Source organism: Onychostruthus taczanowskii, unplaced genomic scaffold, assembly GCF_017590055.1.
Source record: "Onychostruthus taczanowskii isolate IOZ18803 unplaced genomic scaffold, ASM1759005v1 scaffold9, whole genome shotgun sequence".
Lineage (NCBI taxonomy): Eukaryota > Metazoa > Chordata > Aves > Passeriformes > Passeridae > Onychostruthus > Onychostruthus taczanowskii.
Window position 1 is genome coordinate 10,976,224 of NW_024506993.1, and position 21,235 is coordinate 10,997,458.

Here is a 21,235-nt window from a genome sequence, read left to right on the forward strand (position 1 = left end):
TGAGGAATTCCAACACCTACATCATGAAGTTCTCCTCATCTCCTTGCTTTCCTCTGTATTTTTGCATAAACTATTTTTTTTAAGAGTGACATCTCAATCCCAGTCTTACTTGGAAAGTGAATTACAAAGGTGAGAGCACAGCTCCAGAGTATCAGTAACATAGGCAGATGATGGAAGCATCAAACCTGGCAAGTGGATTTTATTAGGGGAGTCAGAAAAGCCACTAAGTCAGGACTTCTGTGCTCCTGTGGGAAAGTTTTCAGGCAAGTTGTATACAAAACCAAAAACCTAACAACTGTTCTGGGTATCAGTTCTGTCACTTTAAATTCTTTCTATGTGAGCACCCATTGCCTGATAGGAAAGGTATTTCAACCAACAGTATTTAGAGAAGAGACATTTGGAAGTTGCCAATCGTGTTCAAGTTCCCAGAAATAAAGGTCCAAGACTAAATTAATGTGGGGTGAGTATACAACCTCTTTAGGAAGTACAGGTCTTCCTGAGAAGAAGAAAGCCAAACTGACCATCATATTATGCCAGTCTTCTTATTTGGGACGTACATAAACCACTACAGCTGTAGGTACCACAGAAAACAAGTATGAGATTGATAGTAAGATTTAGAGCTTAGCAAGCTGCAAGGTCTTCAAGTGACATACTTAACACTATGTCCTTGGGCCAAAGAAAATACACAGCATACTTCTAGGCCAAAGGAATCTTGCTGAAACAGGTGCCACTGCTGCCAGCCAGGTGCAGCAGAGACTGAGAATGCATGTTGTAACACAATCTCCATAGTCCTCCCTTCCTCATTCCTGACAGTCAGCAACCAAAAATTGCCTTCATCGTAACAATACAAAGGAAAAAAATTCAGTGCTTTTGTATGTAAAAAAATGTAATTTCAATCCTAAGGATTCAGTCAGGGTAGAAGATGGAGCACAATTACATACTGCACGTCTTGGCCAGAGTTCCAAACAAAGGCAGTTGGCAGAACATCTCTGCCAGCAGATAACACCAACAAATGGCCTCATTTCCATCTATTATAAGATAATACACAGGTTATGCTTCCTCATACCATCCTCATTTCTATTAGGCCCCTCTCAAGATTCACTCTCTTTTTGACACAGGCTCCAGGTGTTCGTCATCCACAAACCTCAGCGCATCATTGCAAGTTAAATGAGGTGTCTCCAACCCAGCCCTCCCAGCTTTGTGAAGCTAGAGAAGTACAATTATGAGCCCCCTCTGGCTTTTCCTGCCTTCATTTTGCAAGGGTTTAGAAATCTTCATACATCACTTTATTCCCAAACAGACCTTTACCTTTCAATGACACAAATATCATATTGCCCACGTAACCTCTACTCAGATCAGGCTGACCTTGTCCTCTCCTTTAACAAAATCACTCCTCAACAAACACGTGTGTGGTGTTAAGAAACAGCAGTATTTCATTCAAGCATGCATCACCTCCCAGTTCAGAAGTAAATACCCTGAACCTGTTTCTTCACAATGACGGGCTGAATCAGTCATTTTTACTGGGCTCTTCTGCACTTCCAGAGGGTGTTTACCAAAAAGAATCAGTAACAAAGCAGGGAGGGGGAGAGAAAAAAAAAGATAAACACAAACAATCTTCCTTAAACACAAACAGGGTTTGTGGGCTGCTGCCCAGGATCACTTATGCTTCATTTCTTGCACATCTTCAAAAGAAAAACAAATACTTACACTTCCAAATTTTCCCAACTCCTGTAAACTTAATGTCTCCAATCAGCACTTGCTCACATCTTTATCTTCAAGCCAGTATTATGAAGTTTTGATAAGCTTTTTCCTTCCCAACGTCTCTCACTCCACACAGAAAAAAACCACTAATAGAAGACTGAGACCAAAATCCTTGCCTGTTCTGTTGCCTACATTTAGCAATGAGCAACTGTCTGAGTATTGTGAGAGCCAAAGCACTGCCATGTATTACACACTTATCTCTGCAAAACCACCCTGCACAAGTGACAACTTCCAGGCAGGGGGGAGGGGGAGATGTGCAGCTTTGTGATAATTAAAGCATAGACGAGTGTCACTGCTGTAGATAATTACGCATTAGCAGTGAAATTACTTAATGGAATTAAATAAACTAAGCCAAATGCTTTGTTTTAAAGTGAATTTAGGGTCTGCAAAAGGTGTCCAACTGACAGCCCAGGAGAGCAAAGAATGACAGTCTTCCATGATTCATAGAAACCACACAACCCCAGCACAGCCTGGCAGGCTTCCACCTCCACCCAGGTAAAAGGAGAGCAGAGGAGAAGCTAAGGAAAATTTCAACCTTCTCAGTCAGTCAGGCTCTGATCTATCTGATGAGCACCCACACAGGGACCAAGCAGTCACTAAGCAGAGAGGAACAACTGACTGGGGTAATTTCCTAAAAAAAAAAAAAAAACAGCTCTGACAAAATGGGTTAGTTCAAACCACAGCCCAACCCCGCAAGCACCCATGAGGAAAAGAAAAATTAGTCAGTGTCAGTACAGACAAGACTCCAACCAACAACAGAAAAAGCAGGTACATGGTCCACACAATGAAACTACCTCCTCCCACCAAACCCATGAGGCCTTTCCTCATCCTCTCCTCTTGCCTCACCACTTGCCTACCTACACACAGCTCCCATCACTGGTCTCATCTAGATGGCTTCAACAGCATCCTCCTGCTTGTTAGAACAAGGACTCTCAAGGTCAGTCAGAATTTATAAGGCAGCCATTTCATCTTTTGTGCTTCTCTGGCTACATTTCTTCCTAAAAGATGCTGAACAGTGGAGATTCTGCTGGGTCTGAAAGCCCTGCCAACACCAGGGCCAATTAGGAGTTTCAGGATGATGCATATTAAAGTTATTATGGGAGGCAGTTATGCAGGCAGAATAAATCTTAACTGAACCTTTAAGTGGCTTTTATAACTTGTTTCTCCTTCTTGAAAACAGATGAAAAGATACAAATCTCCTGCCTAAGAATCTGCAGGAATTCCAGTCAACCACCAGCTTCTCCCTCAAAAGAAGACTCTCTGCTAAAAGCAATAATTCATTCCAGCCAAGACCAGCTAGATCATCTTTACGTTTTTAAGCTCCAAATTACTCAAATCAGTCAGAAACTTACCATATCAGTGAAGACTGACCTGAAATACTACCTTTACAAAAGCACTGCAAATAATTTTAAACTTCTGCTGAGAGAAACTCAATTTTTCTTCACTATTGGCCTTCTCAGTCTACACAGTCTAATTGCAGATAGTCAGAGCCAAAGAGACACAGATGTAACAAGAAATTTTTACAGAGCAGGCTTTGGAGAGTATCTCATTAGAAGGCCAGGGTGTAGGTCAAATCAGGGAATCCTAAAGAGGAGCTGAGGAATGGAGGCAGCAATCTCTGTTTTGATAGCAAACATGAGATGTCATTAGGATGGCATCTACCACTCTCTTCCACCACTTCCAAAACCAGACTTGCTCTCAACAGCTTTTATCTACCCCTCCAAAAAACACTACTAGAAACCAACTGGAGAGCTGAAGAACAAAGAGCAATCAGAGGTGGCTGAGAACATACCACACCATTTGTGTGAAAACCTGCTCTGTCCTCACAACAGCCTTGTCCTCCCCTCTGCAGCCTGAACACGCAGCAGTGGCACAAGTTCTAGATCTGTACATTAAGCAGGAAAGAGAACCCCAGGCAGCATGGTCAGAAAATAAGACAGAAGCAGTTTGTAAATTATGTCAGTACACAGTGGCCTCACAACTCCAAATGATGACAGACAAGGGGCAATGTTTTTAAATTGAAAGAGGGCAGGTTTAGAGTAGATGTCGGGGAGAAATTCTTTACTCAAAGGGTGACAAAGCACTGCAACACGTTGTGCCAGAGAAGCTGTGGATGCCCCATCCTTGGCAACGTTCAAGGTTGGATGGGGCCCTGAGCAACCTGATCTAGAGAATGAAATCCCTGTCCATGGCAGGACAGTTGGAATTAGATAATCCTTTCCAGTCCAAACCATTCTGTGATTCTGCAGTTTCTGTAGGAAGCAATGAACTCCAAAAACTTAGTGCAAACTCATCCAGAAAAATATTATGGTAACTCCTGGAGAACCTAGAGTCAGAAGGAAAACAAATAAGCAAAAACTTTGAGACAGTTCATTGGTATGCAAGCAATTTGAGGGCTCAGCAGTTCCTGCTCCACCCCTGGAAAGGAGACTTCATGAGCGTCCCTTCAGTGCCACCTTCAGGAAATACTCACTGCTGCTTTCCAAATGGTCTCGACACTGCTGGGAAATTGTATGAACTCAGCGAAGGCATCATTGCTGGCAGGCAACTGAGGTGCACATTAAGCACGTTTTAGTTCCAAAAAAAGGGAATTACAACGAGAATCACACCCCAAAGAACTGCAAAGCAGAGCACAGATGTGCTTGTTGCTGCAAGATCAACACACAGAGCAGCTGCTGGACTGAGCAGTGGGTTTGACCCCAAATAAGAAATGTAATTCATCTCCCAGATTCTGCATGAGGCAGGTGATAGATTTTCCCAAACCCTACATTCAAAGAGATATTGATGAGGATATGCTGTTTGTGGATTGTTTATCAGACTCCCTTTGCACAACCACATCCTAAAGGCTCAGTTGAAAAGCCCAAAAAAAACTCTCCTTCAAAAATAATTATAAAAACCAAGCTATCAAAATAGCTTTGGTAATGAAAGCAGAAAGTCTGACAAGAATTCAGAGTCAGTAATGAAGTGGAAAACATAATGCATGGGTCAAAAAAGACATTCTAATATCATGTATTTATTTACACACACTCCTCTACAAGATGTACCTTAAGCTTCTGGACAGCGTATTGACTTAGCAGTAGATGACATGAATTTTCAAGGAGGAAACTTAGCTCCCAATCACTCTGCATCATAGCTCGGAATAGGCAGAGGAGTGGATGACCTGCAGTGGGGCCTAACCAAGCTCAACAGCAACATCTGCTGGGCAACAAGCAACTGGAGGAAATTAGTCTGATTACATGAAAGTTTGTTACTCCTTCTTATAATCATTTGAACTTTTGCTACAGTTTTAGAATGCCCAGTAAGATACATTTCTTGTACAAAAAGGAGATGCAACTTTTAAACAGGTAAAAGGTAAAATTTTTCCTAAGCTTGCACGTGCTCAGAAAAACCTATCACTTACCATTACCTGCTCACCAAGATACCTCACAGTAAAACACTGAAATTAAGAGGGATTAAAATTCCTCTATGCTGCAGAAAATCTCTTCTGTCTAGCTGGTTCCATCTCACCTGAAAACACCCATGGTATGCCTTGAGCTACTTTCTTTCCTAAGGGAGCAGCCTGCACTTGCAAGGCCTGAGGCAGGGAAGTATTTATCAACCACATTAGTCCCATCCGCACAGAGGAGAATGGCAGCTAAGACCATTAGTGCTTCTCTCCCTGCAGGTACCTTACCATACTCCTTATTAAGCTCAGAAAAAAAGCCTGCTATGGCAGGATGACATTGGAGCATAAGCACAGGTAATGGTCCCCACTTAATCTGGGCACAAACTGACACTCCACCCAGATTAATTACAATGAAAACTCTTATTTTTACACCAGATGCATGAAATTTTGATGGACTACTTCTAAACCAGTCTGAAAAAAAGAAAATTCAAGCGGTTAGCAACAGCTTCAATGTTGCATTTAGACATTCAGCACAATTTGGAACAAGGGCAGTGGCCTAAGAGGTGGCTTCTGAACAGTCATCAGCTGGGAAAGGGTGTTGATGCATCCCACTTCTGTTCCCAGGAAAGGAACAGTATCGAAATCTTACTTGACCATGGAACCACCTCTTTTTGCAGATCACTGTTTAACAGGAAATCACAGGCAAGCAGCTTTTTAACAGAACTCTATGATAACCTCCAGTAACACAAAGCTTTGAAAAATTACACTGCAAAATGCTGAGTCTTGAACAGGAAACAGCACAGCAGCTGGGGAGACAACTTTTTAAATGATAGAAAACTATAGGCTGGACTGATGTTCATTATCTTTAAAATTGTATCTGGCTTTGCAGTTTAAAGCTCTCATGCTTTTTCAACTTTTGTACTTGAGATTCTTTTATGCTGAAAAATTAGGAAAAAGGGTTTAAGAAACATGCAGGCTTATTTTCAGCTGATATAGTGATTGTTGTTATTGTTGCTTTGGGAGGAGTTTTTCTGATTTGGCTTTTTTTTCAGGGTGCTGCCTTGTGTGGTTTGTTGTTTTTGAGGGTTTGGTTGTTTTGGTTTGGCATTTTTTAACATATCTTTATTTCCAATGTCCCTTTTTCCACATTTGGCTGTTAAACTAGGAGAGAATATCATATGAAAATACAAAAATGAGTGATTACTCAAGTCTTCAGCTGGTAAGGGAGCAGCTTTTGTAAGGAACCTTTTGTTCATTGGAAGTTCGGAAGCTGGGGGTGGGGGGCAGCCAGAGTCTCAGCTTGACAGTGCCAATTACAGCTACAGCAAGGTGAACCAAGGAACAAATCCATTCTGCTCAGAGGATGGAGAGAAAAGAAGAGACATGAACCTGTATCTTTGAAAAAATAAAGGGGATTGAAATCATCTACCAGTCAGTGAACCGCTTTTTCCACAGCAAAAGCATTAGGCTGAAGATGCAGTGAATGTAAATGGCAAGCCCTCAGTCCTAATTGGAAGAGCACTGGTTATTTAACAAATGTATCCTTAGTTTAATGTTCTATTCAAGTAAATATTAAACTTTTTTTAAGCTTTTTTTCTTTTAGACAGTAATTATACATAGCCCTGCTCAGTCTGTTTGATCAATTTTTACTCGATTCCTACTGTATCATCCTTCAAGTTTGCCCATTATCACAAAGTCTTGAAAGCTAAAAAGGCTCTAAACCCACTATGTAATGCACAGACAGGAAAAAGAAATACTAACTAGAATTCCTTCCCTTCCTCACAAGCTTGCAGGTGTTCTGTTTTCATTGTCTAAAAATCAAAGTCATCAGCTCATTTCCTTTCCTTTAGTACAGTCCCTTTTAAGCAGCTACTTTCCGTCATGTTTTACTCAGCACTCATAAATAATACAGATAATTGCAGATGGCCACAGCAAACAAGCAGAGAAAGTATACAGATACAGCACAAAGAAAACAATAAAAATTCTGATGTGCTCCAAAAGCAGAAAGAATTCCTGGCAAATAGAAGCAGCTGCATCCAGGTCATTTTTTTCACTGATGTACGACAATCAGAGAGCCAAAAATAATAAAGGGACAGACTTTAGACAAAGCTACATAAAGGTGCTGGCAACTCAGTTCCTTCTGCAGCAACATATTTCCTACCTCATCCTCATGTGCAAAACACAGCTATTTCTTCCCTAAAAATATGCATTAGTAAGGAGGAATACTAGCCATAGAAAGATAAGTTTAAGCCTGCTGAAACTCCAAAACAGATAAGCAGTGTTCAATTAGGAGGATATTATGCTGACTATAATAAGGAACTCTGAGAGAGTCCAACCAGCCAGCCAAGAGTTAACATCATGCTTTTCTCATCAAAACCTCTTCCAAGAGGTTAAGCACACAATAGACTATCTAAAGCACAGCTAGAAAGGCTGCTTGAAATTCCACACATGTGCCTCAGCAATGTATTTCTATTAATGTCCAGTGTGTGTCAGCGTGAAGATAAGGTACCAACATCATGTCCAACCAGCCAGCTAGAGAATGGGACGCCGTGTAAAACATTGTCTGATGCTCAGGATCCCGGAGAACGGCGGCGTTTGCAATCTCACCCGCTGCACACGCGCCCGATAACACCAACAACGAGGGGAGGCAGCTTTGGGAAAGCAAAAAATGGACAGAGAAAGAAGGAAGTGAGCAAGAATTAAAATAAATATCAGCAAATTGGGGCAGGTTTGAGGATGTCCAACTGTAGCAAAGGGAATAAACAAACCGGAAAAATCCTCAGTGAAACTTAGTCTTTGTATCAGCTCACTTTAACTATTCTTTAAGGTGAGAAATAAAAAGTTACATCAGTGTTTATTTTGATTACTCAGACCATACCATTTAGACTCAGTTTGACCTACAAAGCCATTTGTACTGGGACTTGTGGAAGACAGTGTATTTGAGGAAACATGATCTTGACCAGGACACACCTGCTCCGCTGGGCCTGGCTCTGGCAGCTGGAGAAGCCCATGTGTTACCATGAGCAGCTGGTGCATTCCCACTGGAATACCCATGCCAGTTGTGCTGTGCACTGACAGGTGCTATCACACAGATACATTCCAGCCCATCAGGAATCTTCCTATTAGCTGAAGAGTTTACTAATTTAATCTGTAATTTACCTATGCTTGAGAAAGGTAAATTGTATTTGGATGAAGGGGTGGAACGCAGTGATTCCAACTGGGACACCACAGTGCATGGAAGAGGTGGTGATCCACGGAACAGTTAAGATACAGAATGGCCTTTGGGCCTGTCTTGTGCTGCTTATCCCCCCCCTCAATGAGCTGTAATTTAGGGCAGAATTCTCTACTACACAGTAGTCTGACAGCAAAATAAGAAGACTCAGTACTAGTTTTGCTGGACCAGTCACAGAAAAATATCAACATATTGTTCTCCTATTTCTTTATGAATTGAATATTTTGTAGTTATACATAGGGGAAAATGAAGGCTAATCTTATCTTTTACTTCTTAAATGATGAAATGGCTTTACAGTAACCCTAAGTCAGAACAAATGAATTTTCAAAAAGTTTCTGTGGAGTATATAAACTTGGTAGACAAAAAAAAAAGTGTGAAATACGGGCATGGAAAATTGAAGGCAAGACAGGGGAAGTAGGCAGCACCCTAGACAACTTCAATTTGTTGAAGCTGTTGGATTTTAAAAAAGGCCAACCTTGTGATAAGGTCCCTTAGCTCAAGAGACTACAAAAATGAGAAGCTCAAACGACCATCAGCTGCTGAAATCCACAAAAACTCTCCAAACACAAATTAACCTTCAGTCAGGAGATAAAAGACTGGCTGCAGAAATTGGAAGTTATTAAAAAATGCTATAAGTGTCTGACAAATCAGAGCAGCAGTAGCAGGAAAATAAGCACTACATAGGCAGAATCATACCCTTATCCAGGTAACACCTTCTCCTTCCCTCAAGAGAAGAGGAGGTTCTCTTTTGCATTGGCTGTGTTTTCAATTTCTGCCTTTATTGTAGTGCACACTCTCCAAAATTGCTTTAGTTAAATTTAGACCTCACTGATGCTCCAGAGAACAGAAGTTATTAGCTTGCTGGAGGTAGAAGACATGTAGATAGATCCTCACCATGCCAAGCTTAAATTTAATGCAGACCTTTCCAAAGTCCATCATTTAACACTTCAAGATTATTTTCTATAGGGATCCCTTAAATGTTTAATGTTTTAATGGTTTCACTAAGCAATTCTTTCACTGAAGAAATATACTTTTATAGTAGAGGGTAGCAGACAAAGAGGAGCCCAATTGTAGGGAAAAGGAGGGATGTTCTGGCCTGAGACTACAGAATAACAGACACTAATTTTAAAGTCTCCACATACTAATATATTTTCTTCAAGAGAAAGTCTGGAAGAATGTCTCAGGCTCACACAGCAAGATTGAGAGGGATACAATGCACAAGGACTGAAGCTATTTAAATCCCCCTGTCAATGGTTTGCAACATTTGGTAATAAATCATTAAGTCTCAAACCTAAAAATACATCTTTCCATTTGTATCAACATATTTAAAAGGCAACTTTATTTAATTAGTGAAAGAATTAGCTGTCAATTAGTGAGAGCAATCAAAAACAACTGCATTGCGACTTCCAGCCCAAGACACTGCCACTCTTGCTAACGTGGTTAGGACCCTACCTGGTTCTGCAGGCACTGAGGGCAGGTCTGGGTGTTTGACACACAGCCTGTGAATGCTCTGCAAAGAGCCAGACCACAGCAAACCATGTTCACAAGGAGGTGCTGCCCCACAACTGGTGTCACCCACACCGTCAGCAGTAATAAAGATTCTAATAACTAAACGCACCACTTATTTTTTAAAGAAAACATAAAAAGCAATCTAAAAAAAAAAATGTATCTTTCATAAACACATATAGATATTTGTTGCTAACAACTGCAACATCAATGAAAATCAAACTGAGGGAGCTTTTTCCTCGTTTTCCACTATTATCTAAAACAACCCTCCATATTTTCAGATTTCAGTTAACGTATTCTGCCTCACCCATAAAAAACTTTAATCAAGAAGTATTTACAGAGCATAAAAAGCCAGGAAACCAAACCCTATGTGTTAGCCATATCACCTCCCAGAACCAACCTATTTTTTACACACAGGTTTACAACTTTAGAAAGGGAAGGGATCAGCTCAGTGTGCTGTGTTTTAGCTGTAGAGCCAGCAGGACCAAATAAACTTTCCCTGAGGTGAGCAGTTTCCCAACCATACTGCAAAGCTCACAGAGACAACAATTTTCATTACATCAACTCAAATAAACAGGGAGGAAAAAAAATTACAAGTTTTGACAATAGAGACCTGACCTTGAAACCAGCAGTGTCACTTCACTGATGGCTCCACACTGTCACAGTTCCGACAAACACCATGCCACTGCTGGGCCTCATCCGGTCACTACAGCTTGTCACAATGGTAGGAGATTACACACAACAAAACCCCAGTTAATCGAGGAATGCTTACCTATGGCTAATCAGCCAGGATGAAGCTGATCCCCAGCTTATCACAAAGCAAACGAAAGCCTTCACAAGCTAAATCATGTTCAGCGCAGTTTCTAAAACAATCTTCAGTACCAGTTCAGCTGCATCTACTGCTGACACTGATCAACAACAATTCACAGCAAAAATCCCCACAAGACTCACTTAAAGCTTCATCAATTACCAGGAACATAAAGGAAACTTTCCACAAATAGGCTGATTGGATCATTCCTGCATCCCTTTCACAAAGTGAAGAAGAAAATATCTGATCACTCCCTAACACCAAAATTCTCCTCCATTGTACCAATCTATGAACTGGCCGTTTATACTGTTTTCAGTAATTTTAAGCAGTTTTACTTCCACATTCTTTGAAATGGAGAAGAAAACACACCGGTTAAAATGTCAGCAGCCAAATATACACTAAATCGAGGGTGGAAGTGTCCAAAGTATGCCACAGCAAAGCCCAAGAGTTCAGAATGCCACATTCACAAGGTGACACCGTTACCAAAACACACTGCTTGATCAAAGGCATTCCCAATCACACATTCTTCCTTCATCCCATTTTTTATGAATCTAGAAGAGGAGATAAGAGGCTCTGAAAAGCAGAGATTATATCTAGGCAAGAAATCATCTGAAAGAATTCAACAGTCTACAACCAATTATAATCAGCTACTGGAGCAACCTGAAGCAAACCCATATTGTTGTATTTCCTTTCATGTCCATTTGAGCCACAATAGTCACAACAGTCCAATGCTGAAACCACCAGAAAGCAAAGGTTGCCATCCAGCAAGCCAGTGAGCAGGCACAATCAGGAACACTGGGAATAACAAATCATCCATCATGGACTGCTGCATAAACTTTCCAGAATTCTCTGCCCAGTCTGTTTTCACACAGCAGCCAGTGCCCGTCAGTCTTGCCTGAAACAGCTGGTCATAGTGCAAAGTCTGTCCTACCATCACCCCATTTCTGAACTCATTCTTTCAAAGTGAGAAGGAAGACAACAACTTTTGGTCAATAACTCTGACGAAGCCATTATCCTTGGGGTATTTAATGGAGATAAGAACTTCAGGGCTTTGCACAAATCATATTAGTTCAATGCTCAAATCCGGGTAATGCTTCTTTTCAAAGTATTAATTTCATTTATTCTATTTGCTCTCCCTCTGTCCTGATAACACAAGTGCACATGGCCTCTAAATGAGATCCTCCTATTTTATAAGTTATAATCCTCCCTTTCTAGAGTAGTAATGAGATGTCTTCGCTTAATCGCGTTTATTCCCCCCCAGCTTCTGCTTTTATCCATCCCCATTCCACATTGATTTGTCCTAAAGGTTTCAGTGAAAACCATCAGGCACACAGTCACTGGCTCCAAGAGGCTCCTGATGCATATGCTGCACATGCTGCTCAACCTTCAGAAATTACAAAAGCAAAAAGGAGGAAAAAAGAGCAGCTTTGTTTGCAGTTTCCTTTCTTGGTAGGAAGAAGGGGAAAAAAAGGAAACCCGAAAGAACTAAGAAGTTAAGAGAAGAGGTTTTGATTAATTGGAAATGAAAAAGGAAAGATTTCTCACATAGGGGAATGGTGAGACTATTCACAACATAGTCAAGCAATTAAATAACTTGACTGACAACTTTGCAAGTTCTGCATGCTAGAAATAGAAAAGGATTTAAAGATAGCTGTGTTAATTCTTGGGTATTTCACATGAGACTTAAGGCACGGCACCAGCATTAGTTAAACACCCTAGGCCTTGCTCTGAAATACTGTACATATAATCCTTGTTGTGTTGAAGTACCCACGCCATTAAATTATTCAGAGAGTCCACTCAGCACCATGATCCCACAGTGCTGCACAAGCAAACAAAACATTTTATCTCTAATATAAATTGGGGAGAGTTCTTCTACAGCAGCTTAGCAGACTACTTCCATCTGAGCCAGTCCCCCGGGTTAATGAAAAAGCCATATTCACTCAAAGAGGAAAGTCAATGCTGCACTATTACTTACAGAGCTGTTTTGCTTCTTAAACTAAAGCTGTAAGGAGTTTTACTCAAAACCTAAGGTATCTAGAAGCTAAGTACCTTCTTCAAAGTCATTAAAAGAAAAAGAAAGGTCACGACAAAAATGTAGAAAAGGACCCGGGTACTTAACTCTAAATCCTTCTTGAAACCAGTACACTTGAAGGAGAAAAAATTAGTTTAACAAAATATACAAACCACAATAAAATAACAAGAAGTTTTAATCTGCACCCTGCCCCATAAAAATCAAGTAACTGGCCCCAGAAGCTGACAGCAAGTCCCATATCAAAGGTTAATTCTAGTCCACCCTCTCTTTGTGTGCACCATACAATAACACTGAAGTGCTTATAGCAATATTCCCAATAATAAAAGTCTGTGAGTGAAAGCCATAAAGAACAGATTAAATGACATGCAATGTTCAGCACAACCACAATGAAATCACTTCAAAATACAGCTATGGTACTTGGATTTATACAAGTGGTATGGTTACAGGGGAATGTTCCAGCACTGCTGCAGACAACAGTACAAAAAAGAGCTACTAATCACTGAGGTATTGATATGTTAAGAGCACAGGGCAGCTCAAGATCTTAATGCAAATACTAGAAAAATGAATAAAACTTTCTAATTATACGTGGCATGGTTTTCAATTTTTACCAAATTAAGTGCTGCTTAAGAAGCAAATTATTCATTTGTTATTGCTTTCATGGGAATTGCCCCATTTTTAATCTCATTTCCCTAATAGGTCACAACAACAAAAACAACCCTGGAAGTTTCTCCCTTATAAATGTAAGCAGATAATTTCCATTGCTATCTGCACCTGGATTACCCCTAGATGCCTTGAGTTCCTCTACTATCTTCTACCTGAAAGAGAAGATTGACACAAGATATGGACGAGCACCTCATACCCAGTATTTTCCCCATTTGCTGGGGCTAAAAACTAGAAGAGCAAGAAACACTCAAGCCCTATTCATAATAAAGGAGGATAACACTAGAAGACAAAGGACAGACATGGTTTGAGTAGGATTGAGTCAATACAATAAGGTACCCGTGCCCAAAAGAAAACAGTAGCTGAGATAAAGCAAGTCTGATAGGGATAATTTAAGTCTGGCCACAACAGTTCCTTTTTAGGAAGGTATCTAGAAGTTGATAAACAATAGCTCTGCCCTCGTCTTTGCAAGGACACACTAGACTATCCCATTTTTTTTAAGGATCCTAAATTTATGACTGATCAAGAGATAGTTAAAGAGCAATGAAATGTAACAGTTTCTCATTCTTTCACCACATTCTCAGAAAACACACTGTGGTCACTATTTACTATAAGGGGACCCTAATCAGATTTTTACAGTGCATCAAGTATATAATATCTGGGTATGCAACACTACAGGACTGAAAGCTAGTTCAGATAATAAAACAACTTTTGTATGTGAGCAGTCAGGTCCCAACTCATTTTAGTTATGTCCTTTTTGCATTTCACAAATATTGCACGACTCTGCTAGCCACATTTCTTCAGGATTACACTCCACCTCATTGCAGGAGGGCAGGGCTCTACTTTGAGCAAAGTCACATCTTTAGATGGGACAACAAATCCACCAACTTCTTCTTCCCCTTGCTCTTACAGAAGCCAGTTAATTGCATTCATAAAGAGAATATTCTCTCTCTAGTGAAAAGTGTTAATACCGCACCTGCTGACCCAGGTGTCCTTTGCAGAGCAGCAGCAGTCACCAGCCTCAGATATCACTGCTCTGAAGCTCAGCAATCATCCAGCACCCCATGGTCAGAATCCAATCTGCCAAGAGGAAATTTCCTGCCACACAGCAGCCGTTCACAAGCTGTATCCGTCTAGGGGAGCAATCTCAGACACCTACCAATCCAATCATGCACAAACTTTATCACAGAGACAAAGTACAGTTGGGTCCAAAACCACAAACAGACCAACTCACAAAAGAGAATTTCCTTAAAGACTGTTAACCACCGAAGTGAAAATACAAACTCTTGCTTTCAAAGCCCTAAGTCTTAGAACATCAGAATTTGCAAGGGTATAGGTGGGACATACTGTTATATACCTGCTGTGTTCTCATGCTCTCCGTCAGCAGCTGCTGGGGATCACTGTCAGAGATGGACTGCAGCTAAAAAGACCTTTTCTTTGAAACACTGTCACCATTCTTACATAAATGTTAATAAGTCCCCAAAAATATCTTTATATTATAACCTCTAAATGCTTCACATTTTCCCTGGGTAAACCAGGCCTGTTAGCATTCAACATATTAAAAAAACCCCAAACCTCATGGGATTCTTCACTTGAATCAAGCATACATTGGTTAAGCTACAGATCAGTAGGATGAAAAAAGCACAATAAAGACTATTCATGCTCCAGTCTGTCTTTTCCCTAACCATCCTTTCTCCTTGCACCAGGCAAGGAGAATTCCCTTGGTCTAGTCCTCTCAATAAAGTTTTAACAGCACAGTCTAAATGAATGGGCAGTTTGATCTCACTGTGGCAAGCATGGCCCCACCTGGCTGTCAGACCCTGACACCACTGCAGGTCAGGAAAAGGTGGCAGCTCCAGTAATCTGCACTGGTTACAGACAGTACACCATAGGAATGGCAGTATGGAAAAGAAAACAATATAAAATAGTATCATGTGAACATTAAGCACCAATGACAACCCCAGTGTACTGTAGTGATTGATAAAAGCCTCTTGCTCTACTCAGCCTCATCTCACTGTACTTCTGCCTCCAGCACTGCTCTTCTCAGCACTGGTATGACAGCAACCCAATGGGTCATCATAACACCAAGGTGCCTGACTAACAGTAAAAGCTGCAGCAAGAAGTCCCCAAAAGTAAGTCTGCCTGCTGGGCACTAAGAAATTGGTTTGGGAGTCAGTGGTATGTTCAAAAAAGGGTTTATGCTTCCTGGTCCCTAAAAATCAATCCTAGACTTTCTTCAAAAGGTTACAATTTTTCTACAAAGGTTACAAACTTGACAGTTTTATAACAGTTCTTCTGTTACCAGATTTATAAAAGACTCAAACAAATGAAGACATTATTACTTTTTATTAATTTGTGTACATGCACTATTATACCCCAGAAAAAAACCAGAGCAAAGTCTCAGGATATAACAGGTCAGCAGAATTTGATCCTGTATATATTGAAACATTTATTTCATACACTTAAGAGTTCAAAAAGAGTTCTCTGTAGCTAGACAAGGATCATATGCACACACACCATACTCCCTGCCACAGGTAAAGCTGTCCCCAGCACAGCCATTGTTCATGCCTTGGCAGCAGGGAGTGACATGCTCTAAGTGGAGCTTGCAGCTGCACTGTGAGCCAAAATGTTAAGTGATGAGGGAGGTGAGGAATGTTTCAGCCTCAACCCAAGTTTCTAAGTTCATCACAGAAATGACATTCAATGAATGCCCTCTAGCAGAGCCATTTTAGCCTGTGCAGGTTGGAAACATAGCAGGGGGTTTGTTACTCACCAGCTGGGCTGCTCTCTGCCTCTCCTCAATAATGCCGATCCTTTCCTTGGCCTCGCTGGCTGCTTCCCTTTCTCTCTTGGCCAGCCGGAGCAGCTCCTCTTGGACCAGTGCCTGCTCCTCCATATACCTGCATGAGCATCAAAAGAGAGGGAAGGTCATCAGCAGACTTCTGCCAACAGGGTCATGGCTTGTCATGGAGCACCCCTGCTCAGAGCCAAAACACAAATCCAGAATCTCTTTGACACAAAATCTGCTCACAATCCCACAATCAGCAGGAATTCAAAGTGCAACAAACTTTAAATACGACCTGCAATTCCAGTGAGGTACAGCTCTGGCAACAACAGCAGGCATAGCACCATATAAGCTTATACTTGAGTTATATTTAGCTCTATTAAGTACTTAATTATCACCTGAAAACAGTGAAAATAGGAAGCAGTGAGCCAGACAAATAGTCACTGCTTTGGAAAAGATCAAGGGACATACAACAATAAAAGGAGTCAGCCAGGCTGACAATGCTGCTCTTTGGTTCTTAAACAGGAAAGACAAATCACACAAAATGCATGCAGCAGCAGCACTAAGAGAAGCAGCCCTGAACTGAAAAAGGCTTCAAAGGGGATTCTCAGGTACTAAAACATAATCATAGAATAGAATCCCAGAATTATCAAGGATGGAAAAAATCAAGTCCAACCATCAACCCAACACCATCATGTTCACCACTAAACCATGTCCCAAAGTGCCACATCCACAGGCCTTTTAAATACTTCCAGGAATGGTGATTCCACCACTTCCCTGGGCAGCCTGCTCCAGTGCATGACCACCTTTTCAGTGAAGAAATTTTCCCTCATACCCAACCTAAACCTCCCCTGGCACAACTTGAGGCCATTTCTTCTTGTCCTGTCACTTGTTCCACCTGGGAGAAGAGACTGACCCCACCTGGCTACAATCTCCTTTCAGGTGCTGTAGATCCATAAGGTTCCCCGAGCCTCCTTTTCTCCAGGCTGAACACCCCCAGCTACTCCCACGGGGACTTGTGCTCCAGCCCCTTCCCCAGCTCCCTTGCCCTTCTCTGGACACACTCCAGCACCCCAATGTCTTTGTGCAGGGAGGGGCCCAAAACTGAACCCAGGATCTGAGCTGTGGCCTCAACAGTGCCCAGTACAGGGGGACAATCCCTGCCCTGGTCCTGCTGGCCACACTATTGCTGACACAGCCAGGATGCCACTGGCCTTCTTGGCCACCTGGACACACCTGGGCTCATGTTCAGCTTCTGTCAAAGACACACTCATTATGCTCAGACTGAAGTAAAACACAGACATATATATATACATAGATACATTCCCAAATGAGCTAAACTGTTGTCTTTTTCAAGAGCTTCACCTCACCTCCTGTAGAGTTCCTGCTCTGCAGAAGAGTCACTTGCTTTTGGTGGCTGAATTTCTAAAAAGGAAAAGAGAAACCTGTGACAACTAATAGTACTACAAATGTAGTCCTCCATCACATCATAGATTATTTTAAGAAATATTCATATTATTCATCAAGATAAAAAGAAAGTCAAGAAAATTTAAGTTTGATGGATAGAGTGAGTTTATTAAACAGACACAGCAACAGCATCATTTTCAAACAGGCATGCTGCATAAACCACGCTACAGAAAACTTCTATGTGAGGATATTAACTCCTCAAACCCTTATATATACTGAAATATGAGCATGGTTGTAGATCTACTTTCCATTTCCTTCCTCTAGTTCCAGTAAGTCTTCCTCTTGACCACCTCCTCTCCTTGCAATTAAAAGGGATTCCACAAGTGAAGATGAAATTATTTGATGGAGTTCAGGTCAGCCATAAAGCTAAATCTACATTCAGGAAAGACATAGGCTGACAGCAAACAAATCCCTAAAAGCAAAGGCCTAGTTCCCCAACTCCATTTTAGTCTGGATGCCTTAAACAAATCCACACTGCTGATATAGATCAACAAAGCCTATTTGAGAACCAATAGAAATCAAATAGCTTTTTGACATGTAAATAAAGTCAAGTTCAGAAACCAAGTTTTCATCATCCACTTAGCCAGCTGTGCTTGGATGGGTTATCTTTCCCTGGGAGCTTCTTTCCAAAGAATACAAAGCAGCACTTCCCTCACCCATGCACATTATACACCCTGTGCATGTACAACAAGGCAGCTTGCCAGAAACAAAAAGCAAAATATTTCTGCCTTGTTTATTGCACGTTGACCTGAAATCCTAGAAATGCTCACAGAGTGACACAGGCTAACCAAAGAGCTCCTCTCACAACGGGGCAGCACTGAAAACTACCAGCATCCTGTGTGACAAGCAGTGGCAGCACCACCTCAGTACCTGTAGGTCTGGGTTTCCCTTCTGCAGCCAGTGAGGAGGGAGCTGTGCCATTGGCTGCACGGGGAGATCTCTGGTTCTCCCTTCTGCTTTGAGAGGATCCTTTCATCCGGTTCACTACATCTTCAGTGAGCTGAAACACAGAACCAGCCACGTCAGTTTCTGGAGTGTATTTCACTGTGAACCTCCCCATTTGTTAGTTTCCATGATAGTACAGAAGTATTGTCAGTTACCTCCTTGCAATGTCCCTCCAATCCACACAGCACTTGTATGTTGACTTTCCACTGTTAAAACCCATCAGTAAGTGACAAAACCTCCAATCTACTGCCTGACCCTAAAAGCTTCACTAGGCAATCTTCCACAAATGCCAACAAAGGTGGAGAGCACCCCTAAACAAGTCAACCCTTTGTATAGGGACAAATCTAGCAGAAGTGGAAGGAAAGGAATAAAGCAGGTTTTAAGTCCATCATTTCCTCTTGCTCCATGCTTGCTAACCCAGTTCAGCATGGCAGACATGCTGCAACCCACATGACAAAGAACAGCCTCCCACCCACATGGGCCTGCAAACACTTCTGCAATCTCAGCTTCATTTTCACTCCCTGACTTGGGTTCAAACCCATGAAAAAGAAAGAAAAGTTAACTTGAGGTTTTCTGGCATTTCAGTCCAAAAGGCTTCTCACAGCACTGTTAAAATTGACCCCTTTCTCCTGCCAAGGTCAGAGGGTCCGGCTGCAGAACAAAATGAAATGAGGCTGTTCCTCACCTAGACTTGCCACAGTAGAAGACATATTTTCAACTATACCACTACTACCCAACTTAACAGATTTTAATACCTTAATTTTACACTGTTATCATGCCCAATTCCTAATTTTAAAGACACAAATCCTTGTCTATATCCTGTAAAGATAAATTAGGCAAAGACAATTTTTTCTCCATCAAACACTTTAACAAGGAGGATAGGAGATAGGCACAATCTTAGTTAACTTTTGTCAAATAATTAGTCAAAATGGGACAAAAATAAGTAGCCACATCAACACACACTCTGTAAGTTCATTTCTGGCAGATTTTAGGGGGAAATCACACAAAAGCATCAAGAAGCAAGAGCAATGAAAACGATGGCAGTAATAAAAAAACCCCAAAACTAACATGCAAAAAACCAAATAAAAACATAAACGGGAAAAAAATAATTCCTTAACGGCAGCACCACCACTGCGCAGGGTTGTTTCCACCACACACACTTCCCAAGTGTGTCAGTTTCCAAGGCCAAGAAGCAGAGTCCCCCGCTCTCCTCTGCCCTGCTCACACGGCGATGCTCTCTCTCCCGGCACCGCGAGCACGTCTCCTCCGGGATGCCCTCAGGGCCGTTAGCATCCAACCGCTGGCAAAGCACAAGGCAGGGGCAACACGAGGCCACCGGGCAGCGAGGAGAGCAAGAGGGCTGAGGGCAGAGTTCGGAAGTGAAAATAAAGAGCTGGTACACACCAGCCATGCCCAGGCCCCCAGCCCTCTTTCCCATCACTCCTCCAGCCCCCTACTCCTCCAGCCTTCCAGGTTTCCTCCCCTCCTCCTTGCTTTCCCCGCCCGTCCCTTCCAGCGCTGCAGCCTCTCCCTGACCTCCCGGCCAGAGCCCCCCCCAGCCCGGCTCCTCCGCCCCCGCAGCCTCCGACACCCGGCCCCACGGCACCCCCGGCCGCCTCACCCTGATGCCCTGCAGCACCCGGACTCGCTCCCGCTCATCCAGCCCGAAGGACACCTTCCTGCCGCCCTGGCTGCTCTCGCTGCAGCCCATGCCGCCCGAGGTCGCCTTATCCTCGCCGCGCCCCTCTCCCGCACCGGCTGCCGGCAGCGCCTCTGCCCTGCCAGCGCCTGTCAATATACCCGCTCCCCATTGGTGATGCCCGCGAGACGGCCAATAGCGCGGCGCGGTGCTAGCGGCCGGGCGCGGTGCACGCTGGGGGATGTAGTCTACGGCGGGGGCGGGCGGCTCGCCCGGCGCCGGGGAAGCGCAGCGGTCCAATGCGGCTCCGGGATAGCGGAGAGTCCCGCTCCTGTCCCGGTGAGCCCTGGCAGCGAACGCGGCATCAGACTGCAGTACAACTTCCACTGCTGCACTTCCAAGTCACGGGGTTTTGCCAAAGTTGAGGGAGGATGACCTCCCGTGAGACACGGCAGCTGCGCTGGGAGCAGAATTCACCTCCGCTCCTTCCAGCCTCTGCTCCAGCCAGACGGAGCTGTCACCTGCCCTGACACACACGGGAGGGTCCTGCATAGGTCAGGCCACGGCTGAGAGAGTCCCATCGCCAGGCACGGCTAATCCAACAGCCTAAACCGAAAGAATGAGATCGTGCAACACAGGGGCAGCTGAACTAACAGCTTTGGAGAATCTTTTTCAAACAAGCTTTCTGCATTCCCAGAAATACGGGCCAGTTGTATCAATGTGGTGCTTATCTGCTCGGCCCACTGCTGCTCAGTAGTGCATGGGAGCAGTTCTAAGTGTTTAATGCTTATTCCTCACTGCAGGTGGCAGCCAGAGCTTTGCCTCAGAGTGGGACTGGGGCCAGCATTAAGGGATTATCTGGGACTCTGCACCTACCAAACCCCCCTAACATCCAGGTCTCTTCTAGAGCACACTCCTGGAAGCAGGGAATATTTTTGTTAATTGTGCATGCTGGAGTCAGCCCATGGCTTGAGCTCCCAGACAAGGGCACTGCATGGTGCACCGTGGGCTGTCT

General features: G+C 42.8%; 1 protein-coding gene across 1 annotated transcript in view; it reads right to left on the reverse strand.

Annotated features, from left to right (window-relative positions):
* CHCHD6 (coiled-coil-helix-coiled-coil-helix domain containing 6) overlaps positions 1-20,358 on the reverse strand; it is a 109,817-nt gene extending 89,459 nt beyond the window's left edge. Inside the window, exons 1-4 of the mRNA XM_041425828.1 lie at positions 20,203-20,358; positions 18,507-18,636; positions 17,540-17,594; positions 16,158-16,284 (exon numbers count right to left, since the gene is read on the reverse strand). Of these exons, the coding sequence (XP_041281762.1) occupies positions 16,158-16,284; positions 17,540-17,594; positions 18,507-18,636; positions 20,203-20,292 (402 nt within the window). The 5' untranslated portion in view covers positions 20,293-20,358. The remainder of the gene's footprint in view (positions 1-16,157; positions 16,285-17,539; positions 17,595-18,506; positions 18,637-20,202) is intronic.
* Positions 20,359-21,235: the final 877 nt, after the last annotated feature.